The 23833-nt window shown below is 54.6% G+C and overlaps 1 protein-coding gene across 1 annotated transcript in view; it reads left to right on the forward strand.

Annotated features, from left to right (window-relative positions):
* Positions 1 to 2343: 2343 nt before the first annotated feature.
* PDE6B (phosphodiesterase 6B) overlaps positions 2344 to 23833 on the forward strand; it is a 30439-nt gene continuing 8949 nt past the window's right edge. Inside the window, exons 1-12 of the mRNA XM_032632683.1 lie at positions 2344 to 2854; positions 5553 to 5705; positions 5939 to 6028; positions 18778 to 18918; positions 19009 to 19083; positions 19939 to 20003; positions 20784 to 20850; positions 20995 to 21042; positions 21726 to 21875; positions 22063 to 22206; positions 22598 to 22663; positions 23162 to 23308. Of these exons, the coding sequence (XP_032488574.1) occupies positions 2387 to 2854; positions 5553 to 5705; positions 5939 to 6028; positions 18778 to 18918; positions 19009 to 19083; positions 19939 to 20003; positions 20784 to 20850; positions 20995 to 21042; positions 21726 to 21875; positions 22063 to 22206; positions 22598 to 22663; positions 23162 to 23308 (1614 nt within the window). The 5' untranslated portion in view covers positions 2344 to 2386. The remainder of the gene's footprint in view (positions 2855 to 5552; positions 5706 to 5938; positions 6029 to 18777; positions 18919 to 19008; positions 19084 to 19938; positions 20004 to 20783; positions 20851 to 20994; positions 21043 to 21725; positions 21876 to 22062; positions 22207 to 22597; positions 22664 to 23161; positions 23309 to 23833) is intronic.

The following is a 23833-nucleotide window of genomic DNA, read 5'->3' on the forward strand; positions in this document are numbered from 1 at the left end:
TGTACGTCACGTGTGCACCCCACAGGTGCAGCACCTCACAGGTGCATCTCAAAGGTGTATCTCACAGGCGCACCCTACAGGAGCCCCTCCAGACGCGCCTTTCTGCACACCTTGCAGGCACTCCCTAAGTGGTGCATCTAACTGCATCGAGCCCACCCCTGGGGGCTGCTCAGGGGCCCAGGCACCACGAGTGGGCACACTGCGAAGTGAGAGGGGAGGAGCGCTGCAGGTGAGGCGGCTGGGCACCTCCACCCCGGGAGCCGCACCTCTGCTCCCACACCTGCAAGCACGTTAGGGCTGGGGGCAGCAAGACCCACCAGTAGATCACTCACTGCCCCCGGTGTCCCGCGCGAGCGCTCCGCACCGACCCTGAGCTGCAGCCCCACCGAGCCCCTCCAGCGGGGCTGCCTCTGAGCCCAGGGCCGTGCCCCCAGCCCCGGCAGAAGCGGGCACGCCTCGCACAGCTGAGCGCCACGCCTACGCCCCGCCCTCTTCAGCCCTGCGGGAGGCGGAGAGGAAAGAGGCACAAGCAGGGAGGGTGGGCCCGGGTGGCGTGAGCGGAGGGTCTGGGAAGCATCCCCCCAGAGACCCGCTCGGCCAGATGACTGCCTCGTGGGCACTGGCCTCACATCCAGGCGTGACCTGGACTCCAGCTCTGGGGCCTCTGGAAGCCGTCTGGGGCTGAAATCAAGCGCGGTGACCATAGCCCTGGCCGCAAAGCCAAGCAGCAGCGCCCGCCCACAGCACTTCCCACGCGTGTGGCTGTCCCTCGGCCCCAGTCACAGTCACTATTTTCAGGGAAGTGGGGGACCTCAGAGCCGACCCGTGAAAAGAATCTGTTGGTGACTGAGCGGAGGCAGGAACGTCGCGGCCCGAGGCCAGTGACCGCGCTTAGCCCGCCGGGCCCACTGTGGCCGGTACAGCTGCCGGGAGCCCGCCCGGGGCGCACGCAGAAGGCTCCCTGGAACGGACTCGTGCAAGCACAAGGGGCGCAGGCGCCACACGCAAACGGGCGCGTGCACGTTTCTACCAGCTCAGTGCACGCAAACCGTGCCTCCCAGTCCGGAGCATGATAACAATATAGACACAGGCAGCATGAGGAAGACAGAGGCACTTCAGGCTCTGTCCCTCCTGGCCCTCGGTGACTCCCGGTTCCAGCTGAGCTGCTCTGCTGCCGTCCCTGCACAGGGTGGTCAGCATCCCTCTGGCTGCTGCAGAAGGCGAGCCCAGAACGCCAGGTGCCCACCCAACCTTCGTGAGTGATGTGCACGGCTGGTCACACACACATCGCGGTGTGATGTGTCACACTGTGGACAGAGCTCCCACCCCCAGCCGTCCGGCAGTCCCCGGGCACACGTGCGCACTCACGCACGCACACACCCTCGTCCTCGTGCGCACCCAGCACCCACGCACGTGTACGCACACACACATCTGCACGTGGTTTCTGTGTGGCGTGAAGGGCACTCCTGCGACCAGAGAGTCAGACTGACCTGGGATGAGTCCTCCAGTCGTAGCCCCCAACCTTTCTTGTCGCACCCTGGCTCGCAGGGAGGCTAATAACTGTCTGACTCGGGGGAGGACGGCCGTGCCCTCAGCGGAAGGAGCTTGCTGGCGTCTGGGCCCATGGACCCCTGATTGAGGCACGGACGCTCAGGAATGATCCCGGCGGTAAAATATGGCAGTGCCGGCAGTGCAGCTGTGGGCGCTGTGCAAGGAGAGGGTCCAGCAGCACGAATAAGGGTCCCAATGAGTAGGAATTAGGCCAAAAGGGAGATGCGTGCTGGGCATTCGCCAGGACCATTTCTATCTAGGGCTGCTGTCTCTTAACAGGCAAGAGCCGGCTTCTCGCCACAGAAGAGAAGGGAAAGGCCCCCCTTACAGTCGCACCCCGACACCTTCCTCCCTTCTTCCCACTTCCCTCCGTGGGCATGGGCAGCCTTGTCGGGGGTCCCTCCACCTCCCCGAGACAGAGCTGGTGCCCTGCCACCCCACCACACCTCAGCCCGGGTCTGGGGGCCCAAGAGACTTGGAGCTACCTGTCGGAGCATTCCAAGTCCTCGGGTGGCCGCTCAGGCAGAAGGGGTCATGGCACTCCAGGGGTTACCCCTCTCCAGGGGTTGGGTGTGAGGGCTTATCCCAGCGCCCGGGATCCCTGCCTCAGGCAGAAGGTCCTGAGCTGTTACACTGCAGCCCCCAGTCCAGGGGGTCTGATTTTCCCAGGCAGGAAGCGGACAGTCCGGGACCTAAGGGGAGGGGGGCGAGCAGGCGTGGGCGTGCCAGCTGGTACGGTAATCGTCGCTAAGAAAGGCTTTGCTGATGACAGTGTTTGCGGGAGGGCCTTGTGCGCTGGGGTCTGGCGCTTCTCTCAGACGGGAAGCCGGACACCATGAGCCTCAGCGAGGAGCAGGTGCAGACGTTCCTGGACCAGAACCCTGGCTTTGCGGACCAGTACTTTGGAAAGAAGCTGAGCCCTGAGGATGTGGCCAGCACCTGCGAGGATGGGTGCCCGGCGGGCTGCACCAGTTTCCAAGAGCTGTGCCAGGTGGAGGAGAGCACGGCCCTGTTCGAGCTGGTGCAGGACATGCAGGAGAGCGTGAACATGGAGCGCGTGGTCTTCAAGATCCTGCGGCGTCTCTGCTCCATCCTGCATGCCGACCGCTGCAGCCTCTTCATGTACCGCCAGCGCAACGGCACGGCCGAGCTCGCCACACGCCTCTTCAGCGTGCAGCCCGGCAGCGCCCTGGAGGACTGCCTGGTGCCTCCCGACTCCGAGATCTTCTTCCCGCTGGACATTGGGGTCGTGGGCCACGTGGCTCAGACCAAGAAGGTGGTGAATGTCAAGGATGTGACGGAGGTGGGTCCTGGGCCTCGTGGGAGTTGGCAAAGGGTTCCCACAGTCCCCGAAGGACGGGTCAGCCCACTGGCTATGAGGGGGCCCTCGGCTTTTAGGAAGGCGGCCAGAGAGGCAAGTGGAACAGGTCCAGGCCAGAGCTCGCGGGAAGGAAGGAGGCCCTGGGGTGGCTGGGAGGGCAGCCTGGGCAGGCCCTGCTGCCCCCTTGACCTATGATTCCCTGGATGGGGGTTTGGGAGTACGGCGTCTGAGCAGGGGCTGGCGCAGAGGCCCAGAATGGAGGGGCCAGTGGACCCCAGAGCCCTAACCATACTGCTCACTGGGGCGAGCAAGTTTGGGGGTTCAGGAGAAGCTGGTCCAGGTTCCCCGGGAGTCCAATGGTTAGGACTCGGCAGCTTCACTGCCACGGCCTGGGTTCAATCCTGGAACTGAGATCTGCAGGCCTCGCAGCCAAAAAAAAAAAGAAGAAGAAGAAGCAGCTGGTCCAGGAGGGGGCAGGAGGGGTGGACGCAGTGAGTGCCTGGAGCGGAGAAGTCTGGGAGGACAGGTTCTGGTTGGACGGGAAGGAGGGGGAGGCCAATGACACTTCTGGGGGTGGGGCGGGGTGCCAGGAGGACAGATGCCCCAGGGGAGAGGGGGGCTGGGACTGGGGGGACCACGCCTGTTGGACACGTGTGAGGGACAGGGCCCCGAGGGGGCGCAGGGAGAGCCGGCCGCCTTCTCCCGTCCCCTCCGTCCCACCCCGGAGAGGGCTGCTGCTATGGCCTGGGAGCGGGAAGCAGGAGCCTTGGGCTGGCTCACCTCCTCCACTTTCTGTGACGGAATCCAGAGGGCGTTATCCAGCGGGACAGGCCTCTCCCAAAGCAGCCAATGTCCCCTCGTCCCTGGAGACAAACGGACGTGTGGACGGACCCCCAGACCCCTGGCTCCTTGGCTGCAATCCTCTTAAACTTATCTGCTCAAACAAGCCTCGGCCCAGCGACCTGAATAGAGTAATCTCTCGGATTACCTTCATCTTCGCTTCCTTTTTAGGAAACGGGTCACCCGTGAATTGGGATGTCAGGAGCATAAATTACCAGGAACAGAAGTCCGGCAGGAATGGGGGGGCTACAATGAGTGCCTCCCCTGCCACCCCCGCCTCTCCCACTACATCTTGCCCCCTCCCTTCTGTGAGCCTCCAGCTGCACCCCCCACCTGTGCTCTTGGTGTCTCTGAGGGTCTGGTTCAAACTGCCTGTGCCCGCCCCGGGGCGGGGCTGTCTCTCCCTGGGGCTCAGCTTCTCTTCCAGCCTCGTTGGGACAGCTCCCTCTGATGTTTCCACAACTGCCCAGCATGCTAGACGCCTCCTTCATGGGGCAGGGGCATGGCATTCACCTTAATCCTCAGGGCTACGCTGTAGTGGAGCAGAGAGCAGGGTCAAAATCAGCAAAAAGTCGAGTCTCCAATAAGTGTATCATGAAGCCCAGATGTCACTTTATGGAGGGGAAACTGAGGCAGAGCCTGTGTCCCACCGTGGCGGGGGGGGGGGGGGGAGTGTGTGGACAGCGGTGGCCAGAGGGGGCGCCGCAGGGCTGTGATGTCACCCCGCCACCCCTCTGTGGCCCCTGAGACCCCAGGGCTCATGGGGAGGCAGCCGGGCAGGAGGTCCCAGAGGGTCCGGCATGTCGCCAAGGCATCTAGACCCTGTCGAGGTGGGCGGCTGGCCGTGGGAGGAAATTCCCAGGAGCCGGGATGGCTCAGAGGAGGGAGGAGGGGGCAGGACTGAGCAAGCCGTGCCGAGCACAGTTGGGCCAGGAGGCGGGGGGGCCCGGGGATGCTGTGGTGACCAATGACTGGGTCTGGGCAGCGGAAGCAGAGAGTTGGGGGCACTTTAAAGAAGTGGGTTGGGTCGGAGGGGCAGGGAAGCACCAAGGCCCAGGTCCTCTCTGTGGGGCGGAGGGTGGATGCCAATCCTCGGAATGGGGACAGGGGCGGGCAGGTGTCTCTGGCAGTGAGATTCAGGGGCAATGGGCCTGAGGCTGGTCACACTCAATCAACTGGGCCAGGACAAAGCTCAGATGAACTGTTCCCTGTGGAGACAGACCTGAGAGCCCTTCAACTGGCCCCTGACTAGGGAGAGGCCCCAAAGAGCAACTCTAAGGCTGGGGGAACCTGCCCTGGGGGCCAGAGTTGGGCAAAGGTCTCATCGTGGGGGCAGGAAGCCCGCTGGAGCGTGGGCCCAGGAGACGCCCCCTGGGGCCTGGCAGATAGGTCCTGGGTATGGGAGGTGGCCCAGGGTGGCTGAGGGTAGCAGGAGACGGCAGCCTAGACAAGGAGGGGCTTGGGGACAGGAGGACTAGACAGAGTCAAGAGGCATCTAGAAGGCCAGTCGGCCAGATGGCAGCAGACGTGGGAGGAGCTAGGTCTGCCCGCAGCCCAGGGGGCGTGCAGAGCCTGCAAGGACTCTGCAGAGCCCGTGGATCGAGAGCTGGGGGTCGCTCGCTCTGAGATGGGGTGATAGAGACTGAGGCAGGCTGGAGGCACGAGGGCAGACCATTGGCCGTGTCCTCATGTGCTTCCCAGGCTCCTGATACCCGGGGCATAGCCACCTGGGTCTCAGCCCTGGCCTGGGCAGCTTAGCCCTGACCCCCAGGGACCAGGGAGACCAAGCCTCCAGGTCCGCAGGGCGACGGCCTCTCCCTTCTCTCCTCTTGCCTTGCAGTGTCCCCACTTCAGCTCCTTTGCTGATGAGCTGACGGGCTACGTGACAAGGAACATCCTGGCCACGCCCATCATGAACGGCAAAGATGTTGTGGCTGTGATCATGGCTGTGAACAAGCTGGACGGCCCGTGTTTCACAAGTGAAGATGAAGACGTGAGTGTCCGGGAGCCCTCTGGACGCGCACACGCGTCTGTCCCCGGGGTCTTCACGGTCCTGTGCCTGGCGGGGCCCATGCCTGGCGGGTGACGTCTGTGTAGGCACCTCTCCTAGGCTCTGCTCCGAGGGCTCATCTACAGGCAGCCGGGTCTCTCCTCCACAAACGCACACCTGGGCACACATCCGAAAACCAGGGTTTTGATCTGCTGTTGTCACAACTCCTGTTTCAGGTTTTCTTGAAGTATCTGAACTTCGGGACGTTAAACCTGAAGATCTACCACTTAAGCTACCTGCACAACTGCGAGACACGTCGAGGCCAGGTACCCACACGTGCTGCCAGCCAGGGCACCCCCACTGGCTCCAGGCCCCCCGGGCTGCCTGAGTGTGGCCAGGTCCCCCCACCCTGGTCTCTCTGGACAGAGGCACATGGTTCTGTGGGCACCTGGGCAGCCGAGGGAGAGGGCCCGGGGCTTTCGTGGCTGTGGACGTGGAGCTGTGAGTATGCCAAGCTGAGGGCAGCGAGGCCGGGTGCCTCGCCCTCGGTCCCCAGGGCTGTGACCACCTGCAAACACGGGCGTCAGCATTCCTCCTTAGAAGCTGCCTCAAGCCTTCTGTGGAAGGAGCAGGGGCGGATTATGAACTTAGAGCAGGGGCTGAGGGTCCCACAGTCCGCGGCCGAGCCTCCCGGTGGGCTCTGCCTCTGGCCACACAGGAGAGCAATGGCTTCCAGGACTGCAGTCGGCTTCCCCCTGAGCGAGGAGGCCTGGGGGCCCCGGGGGTACACGCGCTCCACCTTCTGTGGCCCGTGCAGAAGGCGGTAGGGGGCGCGGACACAGTGGGGCGGGCAGGGCGTGAGAGAGGGCGCTGGGCAGGGCCTGAGGCTGCAGAGGAGCTGGAAGCCTGCGGCCAGAGGGACTGCAGCGTGGGGCTCCGGAGGGCACGTCGGAAGGCCACCAGGTGGACTCAGCCCCACGCTGTGGGGACGGGGTTGCACGGGGGATTTGTTCGGCCCGCTTCTTTCCTTCTGCCGACATTTGTCTATGAGTCGGGACTCTCGGGTGTTTCCGCCGCGACCCGACTGATTTCTTTGTTTTCTCAGCAGCTCCTGCGCCCTCTGACATGCCCATCGACCCCATCTGTTTGGTTGTTTGGTGGGTGGATTTTTTTGGTTTGGGGGTTCTGTACCTCCTTATTCTCTGGCACTACAAAATGCTTCCATCTCATTTGTATTTTCCGGCCCAGTCCTGGAATTAGCCATTCCTCAAGGAGTACTGGTTCTTTTTGCTGGAGACGGTCTTAGAAACAACGACCTGGGCACCAGGTGTGATCTTGGCTTGGCGTGTCATAGCTTCTAGGTCCTCTCAGCTGACAGAGCGAGGAGATAGGTGTGTGTCTACAAGCCCGTGCAGGTGCACGTCTGTAAATACTTCTGCGTGTAACCATCTGAATCTGTATTAAGTTAAGCCTGAGTTCTTGCTGATGCCACCAACCCCAGTCATCCCGATGTGGATCGTTCTGGCCTCCGCCCCCCGCCCCCCCACGCTACATGGAGACCCCTGGCTCCCGTCCTCTGCCATCCACTTAACGTTGTTGTCCAGCCCCCTTGCACGCGTACAGCAGGGTACCTGTGACCCATGAGAAACAAGTTCATCACTGGAGCACAGAGATGTGTGCAGTTCCTTTGCCTTTACTCTTGCAGATGTCACGCATTTCCAAAAACGCTGAGGTCAGCACCTTTTCCCCACCTGCTTCCGTGAGATCTCTTGCATTCTCTTGTCACAGTCTGCATTCTTTCCTGGAGTCCCCCAACCTACCAAATGATATTTAAATTTGCAAACATTATGGTTCATTCTTTGTGCCGTAAATGTCTATAGGTCTTGACAAATGCATCATGACATGTACCCACCATTACAGTGTCATAAAGAATCATTTCACCACCCTAAAGATACCCACCTCCACCAAAGCCCTGACAACTACTGATATTGTCACTGTCTCCATAGTTTTGCCTTTTGTAGAATGTCATGCACTTGGAATCATATGGTAGGGACCTTTTAGGACTGGCTTTTTTCACTTAGTAATATGCATTTAGGGTTCCTCCGTGTCTTTTCATGGCTTAGTAGACCATTTCTTTTTTTTTTTAAGCATCTTTATTGGAGTATAATTGCTTTACAAAGGTGTGTTCGCTTCTGCTCTATAACAAAGCGAATCAGCTATATGTACACATACATCCCCATATCTCCTCCCAGCCCATTTCTTTCTGTTGCTGAATAGCATTCCAATGTCTGCATGCATTACAATTTATTTATCCATTCACCCATGGAAGGACATCTTGATTGCTTCCAGCTTGGGGCAATTATGAATAAAACTGCTATAAACATTTGTAGACAGGTTTTTGTGTGGGTACAATTTTCAATTCGGTTGAGTTAATACCAAGGTGTGTGATTGCTGGATAATATGGTGTAATTGTGTTTAACTCTGAGAAACTGTGCAGAAGTGGCTATACCGTTTCACATTCCCATCAACAATGAATGAAAATTCCTGTCACTCTGCATCCTTGTCAGCTTTTGGTATTGTCAGTTATTTAGATTTTAGTCATTCTAATAGGAGTTTCATATTATTGTTTTAAATTACAACTCTCTAATGACAAATGATGTTGAGGATCTTTTCAAATACTCATTTGCCAACTGTGTATCCTACTCTTTGGTGAGGTGTCTGTTCAGATCCTTTGCCCAATTTAAAATTATGTTGTCTGTTTTCTTACTGTTTAGTTTTAAGAGTTTTTTTGGTAAAACTGGAGTTTAAGTCCTTTATCAGATATGTATTTTGCAAATATTTTCTCCAGAAGTACAGCTTGTCTTTTCATTCTCTTACCAGTGTATTTGGAAAAACAGAAGTTTTACATTCTCTTTTTTTAAGTAATTCTTCTTTTTTTGTGGTACGCGGGCCTCTCACTGTTTTGGTCTCTCTCCTGTTGTGGAGCACAGGCTCCGGACGCGCAGGCTCAGCGGCCATGGCTCACGGGCCCAGCCGCTCCGCGGCATGTGGGATCCCCCCGGACCGGGGCACGAACCCGCGTCCCCTGCATCGGCAGGCGGACTCTCAACCACTGCGCCACCAGGGAAGCCCTTTACATTCTCTTTTTTTAAAATCGAGTGTAGTTGATTTACGATGTTGTGTTAATTTCTGCTGTACAGCAAAGTGATTCAGTTATACATATGCATACATTCTTCTTGAATATTCTTTTCCATTATGGTTTATCACAGGATATTGAATATAGTTCCCTGTGCTGTACAGTAGGACCTTATTATTTACCCATTCCCTATATAAAGGCTTACACCTGCTAAGCCCGACCTCCCACTCCATCCCTCCGCAACCCCTCCCCCTTGGCAACCACAAGTCTGTTCTCTATGTCCATGAGTCTGAAAAACAGAAGCTTTAAATTTTAATAAATTTATTTAATAAACTTTTCCTTCATGGATTGTAGTTGGGTGTTGTATCTTAAAACACCTCAGCAAACCCAAGGTCACGTAGATTTTGTCCTATGTCACCTTCTAGCAGTTTTATAGTTTTGCATTTTACACTCAGTTCTATGAGTTAATCTCATGAAAGGTGTGTCTACATACACCGTTTTTTGCATGTGATGTCCAGTTGTTCAGCAGCAGTTAGTGAAAAGACCAGCCTTTCTCCATTGAATTTCTTTGCTCCTTTGTCAAACTGCAGTTGACTGTATTTGTGTGAGTCTACTTCTGCGCTCTCTATTCTGTTCCATTGATGTATGTTCCTATTTTTTTCACCAATGCCATACTGTCTTGATCACTATAGCTTTATCGTCTTGAAGTTGGTAATTTCAACCCCCCAACTTGCTTCTCTGCAGTCTAGTGCAGGCTATTTTGTGGGGTTCTGCCTTTCCGTATAACTTTCTTCTCTGCAGTCTAGTGCAGGCTATTTTGTGGGGTTCTGCCTTTCCATATAACTTTCTTCTCTGCAGTCTAGTGCAGGCTATTTTGTGGGGTTCTGCCTTTCCGTATAACTTTCTTCTCTGCAGTCTAGTGCAGGCTATTTTGTGGGGTTCTGCCTTTCCATATAACTTGCTTCTCTGCAGTCTAGTGCAGGCTATTTTGTGGGGTTCTGCCTTTCCATATAACTTGCTTCTCTGCAGTCTAGTGCAGGCTATTTTGTGGGGTTCTGCCTTTCCATATAACTTTCTTCTCTGCAGTCTAGTGCAGGCTATTTTGTGGGGTTCTGCCTTTCCGTATAAACTTTAAAATCACTTTGTCCATATGCACAAAATAGCTTGCTGACACATTAAGTTGGGAAGAATTGGCATCTTAACAATAAGGAGTTTTCAACTCATGAACGGAGAATATCTGTTTACTTAGACCGTCTTTGATTTCTTCAGAGTTTTGTTGATTTTGCATATAGATTCTGTACATATTTTGTTAACTTGTACCTAAGAATTTAATTTTATACTAATGTAAGTGGTATTGTGTTCTTAATTTCAAGTTCCAATTGTTCATTGCTGGTATAAAGGGGCGCAGCTGACTTTTGTATGTCAACCTTGTTATCCTGTGACCTTAAGACAGTAACTAGTTCCAAGAGGTTTTAAAGATTGATCCCTTGGTATTTTCACATAGATGATCATGTCATCTGCAAACAAAGACAGTTTTTCTCCTTCCCCACCCATCTCTATCCATTGTTCTTCCTTTCCTTGTCTTATTGCATTTGCTAGGACTTTCAGTATGATGCTGACTATGAGTGGTAAGAGGGGCATCCTTGTCTGGCTCCCAGTATTAGGGAAAGGACCGGTTTCTCACCATCAGGTATGACATTCGCTGTAGGGTGTTTGTAGAATTTTTATCTAGTTGACCAAGTTCCCCTCTGTTTCCACTCTGCTGAGAGCTTTTATTCCAAATGAGTGTTCGATTCTGTCAAATATTTTTCTCCATCAATTGATGCGATCGTGTTATTTTTTTCTTCTTTAGCCTGGTAATATGGTGGATTACATTAATTGATTTTCAAATGCTGGACCAGCCTTGCGCACCTGGGATAACTGTCACTTGGTCACAGAGCATAATTATTTATATATACTATTGCATTTGTTTCACTAATATTTTGTTAAGAATTTTTGTACCTATGTTCACGAGAGATTTTGGCCTGTAGTTTTTCTTTCTTGTAATGGCTTTATTTGGTTTTTGTATTAGGGTAATGCTGGCCTCAGGGAATGGGTTAAAAGCTCTTCCTCTGCTTCTATTTTCTGGAAATGATTGTAGTGAATTGGTGTCGTTTCTTCCCTAAATGTTTTGTAGAATTCGCCGGTGAATCCATCAGGGATTGGTGCTTTCTTTTTGGAAGGTTATTAATTATTGATCCAATGTCTTTAATACTTACAGCTCTACTAGGATTATTCTATTCCTCCTTCTGTGGGTGTTGGTAGTTTGTGTCTTTCAAGGCGTTGAAACATTCATTTAATCTAAGCTATTTAATCTAGATTATTAAATTGGGGGGCAGAGAGTTTTACAATTTATTACTTATTTTCTTCTGCCTCCTTTAGGCTTAAATTAGTCTTCTTTTTCTAGTTTCCTAGGATTAGATTACTGATTTTAGATCGCTCTTCTTTTCTGATATGTACATTCAATGCTGTAAATTTCCCTACAAGCACTGCTTTCACTGCATCCCACAAAGTTTGACATGTATTTATTTCCATTTTCATTTAGTTCGACATCTTTCTAAATTTCTCTTGAGATTTCTTCTCAAGAGAAATGTATTAATTAGAAGTGTATGGCTTAATCTGTTTTGGAATTTTCCAACATCTTTCTGTTAATGACTTCTTGTTTATTGCCCTGTGGTATGAGAATGTATTCTTTATGATTTTTAATTCTTTCAAATGTGTTTTGTGCCCCAGAGTATGGTCTCTCTTGGCGAATGTCCCATGTGACCCTGAGAAGAATGTGTATTCTGCTGTTGTTGGATGAAGTAGTCTATAGATATTCATTATACCCATTGCTGTTTAGTTCAACTATTTTCTGACTGATTTTCTGCCCGCTGGATCTATCAATTCACTGAAAGAAGAACATTGACGTCTCCTGCTATAGTAGTGGATTTAGCCATTGCTTCTTGCAGTTCTAGTAGTTTTTCTTTATGGAATTTGATGCTCCGTTGTTACGTGCATACACAGTAAGGGCTGTTATGTCTTCTTGGAGAAATGACCCCTTTATCGTTATGTAATAGCCCTCTTTACTCCTGATCATTTTTCTTCTCCTGAAGTCTGCTTTGTATAAAATTAATATAACTATTCAGCTTTCTTTTGCTTGGTGTCAGCATGGTATATATTTCTGCATCCCTTTAATTTTTTCCCCATTATTTTCATTGTGGTAAAATACACATAACAAAAATTTTACTATCTTAATCATTTTTAATCTACAGTTCAGTGGTATTAAGTACATTCATGTTGCACAGCCATCTCCACCGTCCATCTCCAGAACTCTACACAGCTTCCCAAACTGGAACTCTATCTCGTTAAGCGCTAACTCCCCAGTGCCCCCATCCCAGCCCCTGGGAGCCACATTTACTTTCTGTTTCTATGAGTTATCTCATACAGGTGCAACCCGACAATATTCGTCTTTCTGTGACTGGTTTCTTGCACTGAGCAGAATGTCCTCAAGGTTCATCCCTGTTGTATCATATTACAGAATTTTCTTCCTTTTTAAGGCTGAATAGTATTCCATTGTATGTATAGGCCACATTTTGCTTATCTATTCATCTGTTGCTGGACGCATTTGTTGCTTCCACATTTTAGCCATTATGAATAATGCTGCTGTGAACACGGGTGTACAAATACCTCTTTGAAACCCTGCTTTCAATTCTTTTGAGTGTATGCCCAGAAGTGGAAATGATGGATCATATGGTAATTCTGTTTAATTTTTTAAAGAACTTCCATGCTGTTTTCCAAAGTGTCTACACCATTTTACATTCCCACCAACAGTGCAAAGCAGTCCCAATTTTTCCACATCCCTGCCAATACTTGTTTTCTGTTTTGTTTTGTTTTTAACACTAGTCATCCTAATGGCTGTTAGTTAGCTCTGACTGTAGTTCTGATTTGCATTCCCCTAACGATTAGTGATATTGGTCATCTTTTCATATGCTTATTGGTCATTTGTATTTTTTCTTTGGAGAAACGTCTATTCAAGTTCTTTGCCCATTTTTAAATCTGGTTGTTTGTTTTTGTTCTTGTTGAATTTTAGGAGTTCTCTACATAATCTGGGTATTAATCCCTTATCAGAAGTGTGATTTGCAAATATTTTCTCCCATGTGCATTGCCTTTTTACTCTGTTGATGGTGTCTTTTGATGCAAAAAGGTTTTTAATTTTCAGAAAGTCCAGTTTGTCTATTTTTTTCTTTTGTTGTTAGTGTCTTTCAAGTCATATCCAAGCAATCATTGACAAATCCAATGTCATGAAGTTTTTTTCCTGTGTTTTCTTCTAAGTTCATAGTTTTGCATGTGGATATCTAGTTTTCCTGGTACCATTTGTTGAAAAGACTGCCCTTTCCCCACTGAATGGTCTTGGCATTCTTGTCAAAAATCATTTGGCCATATAGGCTGGGGTTTATTTTTGGACTCTATAAGCTATTCTTCTGGTCTGTAGGTCTGTCTTTATGCCAGTATCACATGTTTTGATTAATACAGGTTTGTACTATGTTTTGAAACCAGAAGATATGAGGCCTCCGGTTTTGTTCTTTCTCAAGATTGTTTTGACTATTCAGGGTCCCTTGAGCGTCTATATGAGCTTTAGGATGGGTTTTTCTACTTCTGCAAAAACATCATTCAGATTTTGATACGGATTACATTCAATTTGTAGGTCACTTTGGGTAGTATTGACACTGTAGCAATATTAAGTCTTCCAATTCATGAGCAAAGGGTGTCTTTCTAAGTATTTGTGTCTCCTTTAATCTATTTCAGCGATGTTTTATAGTTTTCATCATTACAATAATTCCAGCAATTGTTGTAATTGCTCATGTATTTACCTTTGCTGGGATCTTTATTTCTCCATACAGCTTTGAGGTCCTTTCATTTCACCTGCAGGACAGCTCTTGCGGGGCAGGTCTAGTGGTCATGAACCCCCTCAGCCTTTGTTTTTCTGGGGACATCAATTTCTCCCTCGCTTCTGAAGGACAGCTTTGCTGTTATTTTTTCTTCTTCTTTTAGGCACTTTGAATACATCAGGCCACTGCCTTCTGGGCCCAAAGTTCCTGATGAGAAATCTGCTGATAAACTTACTGAGGATCCCTTGTATGCGATGAGTCACTTCTCTCGCTGCTCTCAAGATTCTGTCTTTTGACAGCTTGATTATAATGTGTCTTGGTGTGGGTGTCTTTGAGTTCATCCTACTTGGTGTGTTTTGAACTTCTTGGGTGGAAATATGCATGTCTTTCATCAAATTCCAGGGGTTTCCAGGCTTTATTTCTCCAAATAGTCTCGCTGTGTGTCCATCTGCCCTAGGTGAGGTCTAGCCCATCTCCCGTGGAGGAGGTGTTCTGAGTGGCTCTCATTCTGCCCTTGCTTTGAGGCTTGCTTTCTCCCAGCTTCCTCTCAGCCAAGCCCCTTAACCTAACTGCTGTGAAGACATTTCCCCAAATTTGTATCAGCAGCTCCGTAACAGTTGCCTCAAGGCAAGATTCAAATGCAGCCCCACATACCCCAGGTGCGGGCCTAGTGAGGCACGTCTGGAGCATTTTCTGGGTCTTACCCCACCACACACACTTTCCCCCAGTGGATCTCCCCCAGGGGGATTGTGTTCCCTCTATAGGAAAGTCAGGTCTCAGGAGAAGCCAGGGTTTTGATTCTCTGCCTGTCATGTCCTGAGTCCCCACCTCCCTCTCTGGATACCCCGCTTTTCTGCTCCCCCTCATGCAGACTGTCTCAGGGTCCCTGTCCTTCTGCACCTCTCATCAGCCACCCCAACTCAGCAGTCAGAGCCATACTTTGAAAACTTAGGTCCTGTCACTTGGTGGTCTTCAGGGACTCCCCTGCACCTTTCTGGCTCACCCCATTCCACTATTCCGCCCCAGCCATGCTCCCCTCAGGGGCCTCTGTATTTGCAGGTCCCTCTGCCAAGAATACTGTCCCACACACCCCATGGCTCCTCCGTGGAGAGATCTCCCCTGACCTGAGCATCCCCACACTCTGGCCCTGTATTCCCTACCCAACTCCACCTGCCGTATCCCCTGCATTTACTCATCTCCCTGTGCCAAGCCATCTGGTTGGTCGGTTTGTTCATGTTCTAGCTGCCAACCCCTCCCCGCTTTAGAAAGTGAATTCTAAGAGTTGGGGATTTTTGTCTGTTCTGTTGTCCAGTTTACCAGACCTAAAGCAGGCAATAAATATCATTCCAGCAAATGAATTTCTGACACTTAGGAAACACGACTACCTGGAGACTCGTTTCCAGCTCTTCAGACCGCGTGCGCGTACAGACGTGCTTTCGGTGGGGGTTCTAAAGGGGACTTCCAACAATGGGCATACACGTCTCAATTAAGTACTTTGATTTCCCCTCAGACGTCGCCTAATCCCAGTAGAAAGCCGTTTCTGAGACCTTACACTCTGAATGGCATTTTAAAGAAACCTAATTACTTCACAGCTCTACCTCACAGCTCTTTTTGAAAAGAAAAGTCTAAAATGAACCAAGCCTGGCGGCCACGTTGCCTGTAGTTCAGCCTGGTGCCCGCTTCCTCCTCGTGCTGTAGGGGAGCCCCGGCCTCCAATTAAAGCGGTTCTCAGCACAGTGCCCATCCTTCCCTCCCCCGGACCTTAGCAGCCCTCCAGGGTCCTAGTCAAGAACCACTGTCAGTCCTTCCTGATCACTATCTCCATGGACTCTGGCTCAGGGCCTCCCGTTAATCCCTTTTTGAGAGTGTCTCAGCCACTTTGGTCAGAGGCCATAGAAGCAACAAATAAGTCATAGGTTTGGCCCTGGGATGTTGGAATTTATCTCAGACCTGCTGCATCAAGCTGACTGGCCAGCTTTAGCTGTGGTTCCCCCTGCCCAACAGTCCATGTTGCACCACAACTGGATGAAAGTCCCCAGGGGTGCAGGGCCTTGGCCTCCGTGCTGCCCCCCAGGCTGTGCTTTTGTCTACGACCCACTGGCTGGTGTGAAGACTGGAGCATGTGTGCTGCCCCTCCCAGGATGGGGTGAGAGACGTCCCGATGCAGGAGCTACAGAGAGAGCATACAGGCTCAAATGCTGTCACGCAGCCCTGATCTGTGAACAAGTGGAGCGTTCAGAGGTCAGGATATGTGAGTCTGAAGCAGCAAGGAGGGGCTGGCTCTCCTCCACCCCCGGGCGGTGCAGGCTGGTTCTGTCATTGCAGCTCCCACCGCGATGTCACTGGACATGAGGTTGGGAAGAGACGGGCCACAGTGTGGACCTTCTTTCCACCATCAGAAACCTTAGGAGTATGAATAACAGTGAACTGTAGCGAAATAATGAGGAAGCAGTTCATTTGCGTATTTATTACCTTTGCCTTAATGTAATTTTCTTAATTTTTAATTTAATTTAATTAATTTATTTTTTGGTCGCATGGGTTGTGAGATCTTAGTTCCCCAAACAGGGATTGAACCCACTCCCTTGGCAGTGAAAGCCCCCTTCTTGGAGGCTGGAAAACTCTAAACCCTGACCTGGCAGTGGCTACAGGTGCCTCCGAAGATGCCTGCACCTCACTCAGGGTGCACCCTGGACTCAACTCAGAGAGTTAAAAATGGAAACAGGAAGAAGGGGAAGGGCAGAGGCCTAGGGTGGCCCGCGCTTCTGGCTTCAGACCACCGTGGACACGCTGCCTGGCCCGCTGAGCCCCCGTTTCCTTGGGGCCATATTAGTACCTGCTTCAGAGCAGGGTCCAACGTGGGGACTGGTCCTTGGTCCGACTGGGGCACTGGAAGGGCAGGGGAGACAGGACCCTCTCTGCTGGGACAGAAGGAGGGGACAGGGTGGAGAGTGGAGGAAGGTCTCGCCTAGAGGCTGTGCGGGGACACCTTCTCACTCTGTCCCCCTCCTAGGGGATGAGTTCGGGGACTGAATTACTCAGATGGCTCAGAAATTAGGTGTGTGGCCCAGATACCCTCACCCACCCCTGAGCTCAGCTGTCCAGGACATCCCTGAGCGCCCGACCTCCCCCACCCTGACATCTGTGACATGGGTTCTGGTCCCAACCAGGACTGGTACCCAGGGGTAGCTCAGCGAGTACCTGTGGGATGGATGCACGGGTGACTGACATTCGCACACACCCACACTCACAGACTTGCTCTCACTGGCACGCGGGTCTCCTAGAGAGTCTGCCACCTGGGAGTCTCCCACATGTGTCAGGGGAGGGGGGCTCCATGGTCACCCACACCCACTGCCCTGCATGTCCTTCCTCTGTCAGCTGGTGACTAAGCACCTCAGTCCCTTGCCGCTAACGGCCTGGAAACGAATGCACCCGGCACGGAACTCTCTACCTCCCCCCCACGCGCAGTGGGTAAGGATGCCGATCTGCGGCTCCCCAGCTCTGTGACCTCGGGAAAGTCAAGTAACTTCGAGACCTCAGGTTCCCCACCTGTAAAATGGGATAGCGAGGCTCTGCCCTGTGAGTGCTGGGAGGATTAAAGATCCTTAGAACAGCGAATCTCGCCGCCTCCCATGCACTCTGCAAATGCAGGCTGAGCACTCAGGGGCCAGGCACTGCTCTAGCCATGAAAAACCTGTGCCTCCCAACCTCATGGAGTTTGCGGTCGAGTCCGGAGACAATGAGACTGTACATCTGAGAGGCCGGGGACGAGATGGGGTGCTGCAGGGCATCTGGTGCCGCAGGTGCTCAAGGAGGGCCTTCCCTGAGCCACTTTAGGCTGAGGCTCAAGGATGAGAAAGTTCTGGGCTGAGGGCTGTGAAGGCAGAGAACAGAGCTTGTGCAAAGGCCCTGTGGTTGGTCAGAGTGAGCTTTGAGGTCACAGTGGGAGTGCGATTCAGACACACGGGCAGAGAGGTGGCAGGGCCAGACCACCGGGAAAGCCTCCTCCACCATTGGGGAGTGGTGGGCACGGAGGGGGCGTGGCTGGGCTGCTGGGAAAGCCTCCTCCACCAATGGGGGGAAGTGGGTGCAGAGGGGGCAGGGCCGGGCTGCCGGGAAAGCCTCCTCCACCAATGGGGGGAAGTGGGCGCAGAGGGGGCGGGGCCGGGCTGCTGGGAAAGCCTCCCCTACCAATAGAGCGAGATGGGCAGTGGGCTGCCTCCTGGTGAAAGGACTCTAGGGCAAGTGGGGTCTCCAGTGCCCATCCCTACCTGTAACAACAAAGGGTACAGGTGCTGCAGAGGGCCCCGAGGGTGGCCGGCAGGGAGGAAGCCAGGCAAGGAAGATTGCAGTGGAGGCGGAGGGGCTGGGCACCAGGCCGCCCTTATTAAAGGTCAGAGGGCACGGAGGTGGTGAGTGAGTGTGAAAGGGTGGGGTCTAGAGGGACCTGCCCGTGGGCCGTGGCTGAGGAGGGGGGAGGAGAGCCCGATGGGTGGCCCTGGACAGCAGCCTGGGGCCCAGGTGGGCGTCAATGTCTGGGGCAGGGTCTGGCCAGGGCCACTCTCAACTCACTTTGCAGAGACCACAAAAGCACTTGACATCCAGGAAACAATGAATTCATGTTCTCAAGCCCCAGCTTCTCACAGGCTAATTATGGAGGGCTGGCTGGTCAGATCTTTGCCCTTCAAGCTCACAGCAATCGATTTCAGTTTTCACTCATTCCCTCACCAACCCAGCCTGAGGCCAGCACCAGGCAGTGAGCGGCAGGGATGTGGCCAAAGACTGGAGACTTTACCTTCCAGAAGGTTTGCAGGGCCCCTGCGGCAGGGAGCAGGGAGTCACGCGCTTGGATCACAGCCTGGTGCCGGCACCCTGTTGGGAGAGGCACCGTCACCAGTGTCCCCCAGGGCTCCGAGGTCAGAGCGTGTGTGAATGTGTGTGTCTCAGGCGTGACAGCTCACACCCAGGTGCCGCTGTGGTCAGACGGGTGTGGGCAGGTGTGGCCACGACCCACAGGTATGTCACTCCCCAGGTGCTGCTGTGGTCAGCCAACAAGGTGTTTGAGGAGCTGACGGACATCGAGAGGCAGTTCCACAAGGCCTTCTACACTGTGCGGGCCTATCTGAACTGCGACCGATACTCAGTGGGCCTCCTGGACATGACCAAGGAGAAGGTGAGGCCTCAGCGCCCCAAAGACCTCCCGGCCAGCCTCGCCCAGCTCCGCCGCTGACTCATGACTCACTCCCTTCTCTCCTCCACCCAGGAATTCTTTGACGTGTGGCCTGTGCTGATGGGGGAAGCCCCGCCGTACTCAGGCCCACGCACACCTGACGGCCGTGTGAGTCATGGGGTTGGGGGGAGGGACAGGCCCTGCCCGCGCAGCCTGGATTTCCTGACTCCAACCCCAGGGTGGGAAGGGGCCTGTCCCGGCCCGACCCAGGGTGGGAGAGGGAAGGAAGGCTAGGGGAAGGGTGTGGGGGCCGAGGACGAGGCTGTGGGCCGGCTGGCTATCTGACCGCTGCAGAGGTCAGGCCCCCGGGGGCCATCTCCCCTGACTCCAGCCCTGCGGTGCTTTGGGGCCGAGGGCCAGGCCTGGTCTCCTGACAAGGGTTGTCAGCCTGGTTGTAAAGGCCAACATTGGTTCTGGTTGACCCTAACCTCCTGCTGCCCTATTCTTAAATCATTGTAACATCTGCCTGAGTGGGGCTTCGTGGGTGTGTGTGAGCAGGGTAGGGACATGGGCAGGTATCTCTGTCACTTATCGTGTGTCCAACCCGGGTCACACTTCAGAGCGTGGCCATGCCTCAGTCTCCCCTCCTGTCAAACGGGGATAATGACAGGGCATCAGAGGATTCCATGGGCTCTGTGTGCCAAGTGCACGCAGGATTCTCTGCACAAAGGCTGGCTGTGACCACGGCTTCTCATAGTTACGTGTGTGTGTGTGTGTGTGTGTCACAGACGTACAGGCCTGGGTCAGCTGCGTGCGTATGTGTGAAGGAGCACAGGGCCCAGTTTTTGCATGGGCTTGAGTGGGACACAGACGGAGGGAAGACAGATGTAAACCAGTGTGTAATGTGTGTCCCACGACGGGTGGCGTGTGTGTACACCGTGTGCACCTGTGTGCCTATGTGGGCATATGTGTGACGGGTTCCCGTCGGGGAGCCCCTCACGCTTGCTGTGGTCTGTTTCTCAGGAAATCGTCTTCTACAAAGTCATCGACTACATCCTCCACGGCAAGGAAGACATCAAGGTCATCCCGTAAGTGTCGGGGTTTTATGAGGAGCGTCGCCCAAGGGCAGGACCACCCCGGACCCCGGCTGGATTGGCCTGAGGACCTGTCACGGCGGAGTCAGCAGTCCCAGCTTCAGCCCCGCACACCTTGGTGCTCCCTGAGCTGGGGGGCGCGGCAGGATGCGGTGGGGAGGGAGGCCCACTTACTGGTCTGGGAGGAAATGAGTGGGGGCCTGAGGAGGCCCGAAGCCCCACGGCTGTTGGTGCGGATGTCCAGGGGGTCAGATGAGCTGTCCAGGCAGCCCTGTCAGCAGCGACTGGCCCTGGAGGCCCTCAGGGTCTCGTTTTGGTTGACCCAGACAGCCCAGCAGGTGGAGCCCCCGGCAGGGGAGGCCCAACACTGCACACCCAATGGGGCGGGACAGGAGGGGACCCAGCCCAGCGGGCAGCAGAGCCGCGTGGAGCTCAGGGCAGCCCAGAGAGACTGGCAGGCGGCAGCTAGCCATTACCAGCCCTCCAGCCGCATGGCCGTGTGGCCTCCGTGGCCCCCTTAGCCTGTCAGGACCCCAGCCCGCAGGTCCCACGCAGGGACTGGGATGCGTGCGGCCCCTGTAGGGCAAGGGGCCTCAGCGTGGGCAGAGGAGAGGAGTGAGGCCGCTCAGGCGCCCCCAGACCTCACCCCTGGCCTCCCCCGTCTTCTTCCAGTGCTTGCCAGCTCCCCACAGCCCACCTGGGGTCAGAGGCGGGAATCAGCACGAACACACAGCTGAGCGTCTGGTCCTCTGACCCTCTGCTTCTCTCCCACAGCTCACCCCCCGCCGACCACTGGGCCCTCGCCAGTGGCCTTCCAACCTACGTGGCAGAAAGTGGCTTTGTGAGTCCCCGGAGCCCTTCCCACCGGCCTGTGTGCCCCGGCTTTGCTCGCTTGGAAGCTCCTCAGCTTGGACAGAGTCTATGTTAGCGTCGTACCGTACATTTGGCCGCTTCAAGTGAAACTGTGTTTCTGGTCCTTTTTCAGATCTGTAACATTATGAATGCCCAGGCTGATGAAATGTTCAAATTTCAGGTATCTATTCATTCATACTTAGGGAAGACGACATTGTGACTCAGAAAGGAGGGACTGGATTCGTTTTTGCTGTTTAGGGAACAACCTCACGTCTCACAGGCTAACGGCAGCAAACACGTGTTCCGTACACACAGGTCAGCGTGTTGGCTGGGCACGGCTGTGCCTGGCGAGGGTTCACGTCTGCTCCATGTGGGGACACGTGACCAGGGCGGGCTCTTTTCTGAAGTAGGCCTAGGTCAAGTGGACCAGTGGAGACGGGCTTTGTGTCTCGGGGCCTCCTCCAGGAACTGGCCAGGGTCCCTATTTCACCGGCCAGGCATCAGTGGGATGTGAGCTAGGACCCACTGTAAGGCCCACTGGGACGGGGGTGCTAGGCCCCTTGCTCAACAATTATTAGGAACTTGGCAGCAGGGCATTCAGTCAAGCGGGGGGCCTTCCAAGAGTGGGACCCTGTGCGACCACAGCAGTCACACAGTGAGGCCGCCCCTGTGGACAAGGCCTCCCTTCTCCTCTGGGGAGAAGTCACAGCACGCACCCTTGGGGGCCAACAGACAAGAACAGTGACCCAGTCTCCGCAGTCTGAGGGCAGAAGAAGCGAGGTTCACACTCCCTGGCTGACAAGCCGGGCCCGGGCCAGGGCCAGACCCAGGGCGGCGGTCAGCTCCAGACGCCTCTCCTCGCAGGAAGGGCCTCTGGACGACTCTGGGTGGATCATTAAGAACGTCCTCTCCATGCCCATCGTCAACAAGAAGGAGGAGATTGTGGGGGTCGCAACGTTTTACAACAGGAAAGACGGGAAGCCCTTCGATGAGCAGGACGAACTCCTGATGGAGGTAAGCGCCTGTCCAGTGGGCCCCAGAGGCGACGCCTGTGTGGCGGAGACACCGCCTGCTCCGGGCCCTGACCCGGCGCGAGAACCCAGGAGGAGCTGTGAGGCCCCATCCCAGGGGCTGGAGGCCGGCCCCCTGGGAGCCCCCTGCGCACCGTGGGGTGCCCGTGGTGGGTGACGCGCTCCTACAGTCTCTCACGCAGTTCCTGGGCTGGTCGGCGCTGAACGCCGACACCTACGACAAGATGAACAGGCTGGAGAACCGCAAGGACATCGCCCAGGACATGGTTCTGTACCACGTGAGATGCGACAGGGACGAAATCCAGTTGATCCTGGTATGTCGGTGCCCCGCGGGGAGGTGGGGCATCCCAGCAGCAGAGGCACCACCTGCAGCCCGCTCGCCGCGCACGGCCGGGCGGCCCTTCCCTGGGCCCCAGGCCCTCAGCTGTGGGCAGGCAGCGACCACGGCCCTTCTGGTCGTGCAGCGCAAGGCCTCCACCGTCATCGCCCTAGTGGAGAGCTTCGACAGGCGTGGAGAGGCAGGGACATGTAGGAACCGAGAGCCGGCTGGGCTCTCATCGTCCCCGTCTCTGAAGCCAGAGGCCTCAGCTGGGGCTTCTGGAGGCTCCCGCTGTTCTTTTGTGCCCAATGTCACTTCGTCCCACAGTCATGAGGGATGTAGCTGACACTGTCGCTCTGTCTCATAGCACACGGTCTCTCTCCTAGCCAACAAGAGAGCGTCTCGGGAAGGAGCCTGCCGAATGCGAGGAAGATGAGCTGGGGAGAATCTTGGTCAGAACCTGACTCCCGCCCCCAGGTGGAGACTGGGCGGGCCTGAGGGTGGTCGGGGGACGCCTCCATTCCCAGGAGGCCGGAGTGAGCTTGGGCACAGAGCGTGAGCTTGTGATGTTTGCCGCTGATACGCGTCCATGTTCCTGCGCGTGTGCCCGTGTCAGTGCATGTGTCTGTGTCCTTCCGTGTGCCTGTATATTCACGTGTCCTTGTCTCTCTGCGTGAGCCTGTGCATGTGCGTATCTTTGTGTTTGTTTCCCTGACAACATCACCGTGTCTGCCCAGTTGGTAAGTTCTTGTTGTTGGGCCACAGATGGGAAAAGGGGAGAGGAAGGGGGCTGAGCTGGGAGGGGATGTGAGTGCCCCAGGCTACGGCTTGATGTTACTGGACACCTGGGGGGTCTGATGCTGGGCAGAGTGTCCTGAGAGGAGAAGAGACAAGGAACGGGCGGGGTTTCGGTGGGCCTGCCCGCTTCAGCCCCACAGTCCTTCCCACAGAAGCAAGAGCTGCCGGGGCCCACCAAGTTTGATATCTATGAGTTCCACTTCTCTGACCTGGAGTGCACGGAGCTGGAGCTGGTCAAATGTGGCATCCAGATGTACTACGAGCTGGGAGTGGTTCGAAAGTTCCAGATCCCCCAGGAGGTGAGGGGTCATTCATGATCAGGGTCTCAGTTCCGGGAGAGGTGGTCAGGAGTCCCAGGTCCCGCGGGAAGTCTGGGGGCAAACATGTTCATTACAGAATGGACAGTGCAGGCCAGCAAAATATACAGGGCAAGTGTGCCTAGAATACATGACTGGCTGGCTGGCTGAGTGGATGGATGGATGGATGGCTGGCTGGCTGGCTGGATGGATGGATGAATGGCTGGCTGGCTGGATGGATGGATGAATGGCTGGATGGATGGCTGGATGGCTGGCTGGCTGGCTGGCTGGCTGGATGGCTGGCTGGCTGGCTGGCTGGCTGGCTGGCTGGACGGATGGATGGATGGATGGCTGGCTGGCTGGCTGGATGGATGGATTGATGGGTGGGTGGGTGGCTGGCTGGCTGGCTGGCTGGCTGGATGGATGGATGGCGGGATGGCTGGCTGGATGGCTGGCTGGCTGGCTGGCTGGCTGGCTGGCTGGATGGATGGATGGCTGGCTGGCTGGCTGGATGGCTAGCTGGCTGGC

The sequence above is a fragment of the Phocoena sinus genome, chromosome 5 (assembly GCF_008692025.1).
Source record: "Phocoena sinus isolate mPhoSin1 chromosome 5, mPhoSin1.pri, whole genome shotgun sequence".
Lineage (NCBI taxonomy): Eukaryota > Metazoa > Chordata > Mammalia > Artiodactyla > Phocoenidae > Phocoena > Phocoena sinus.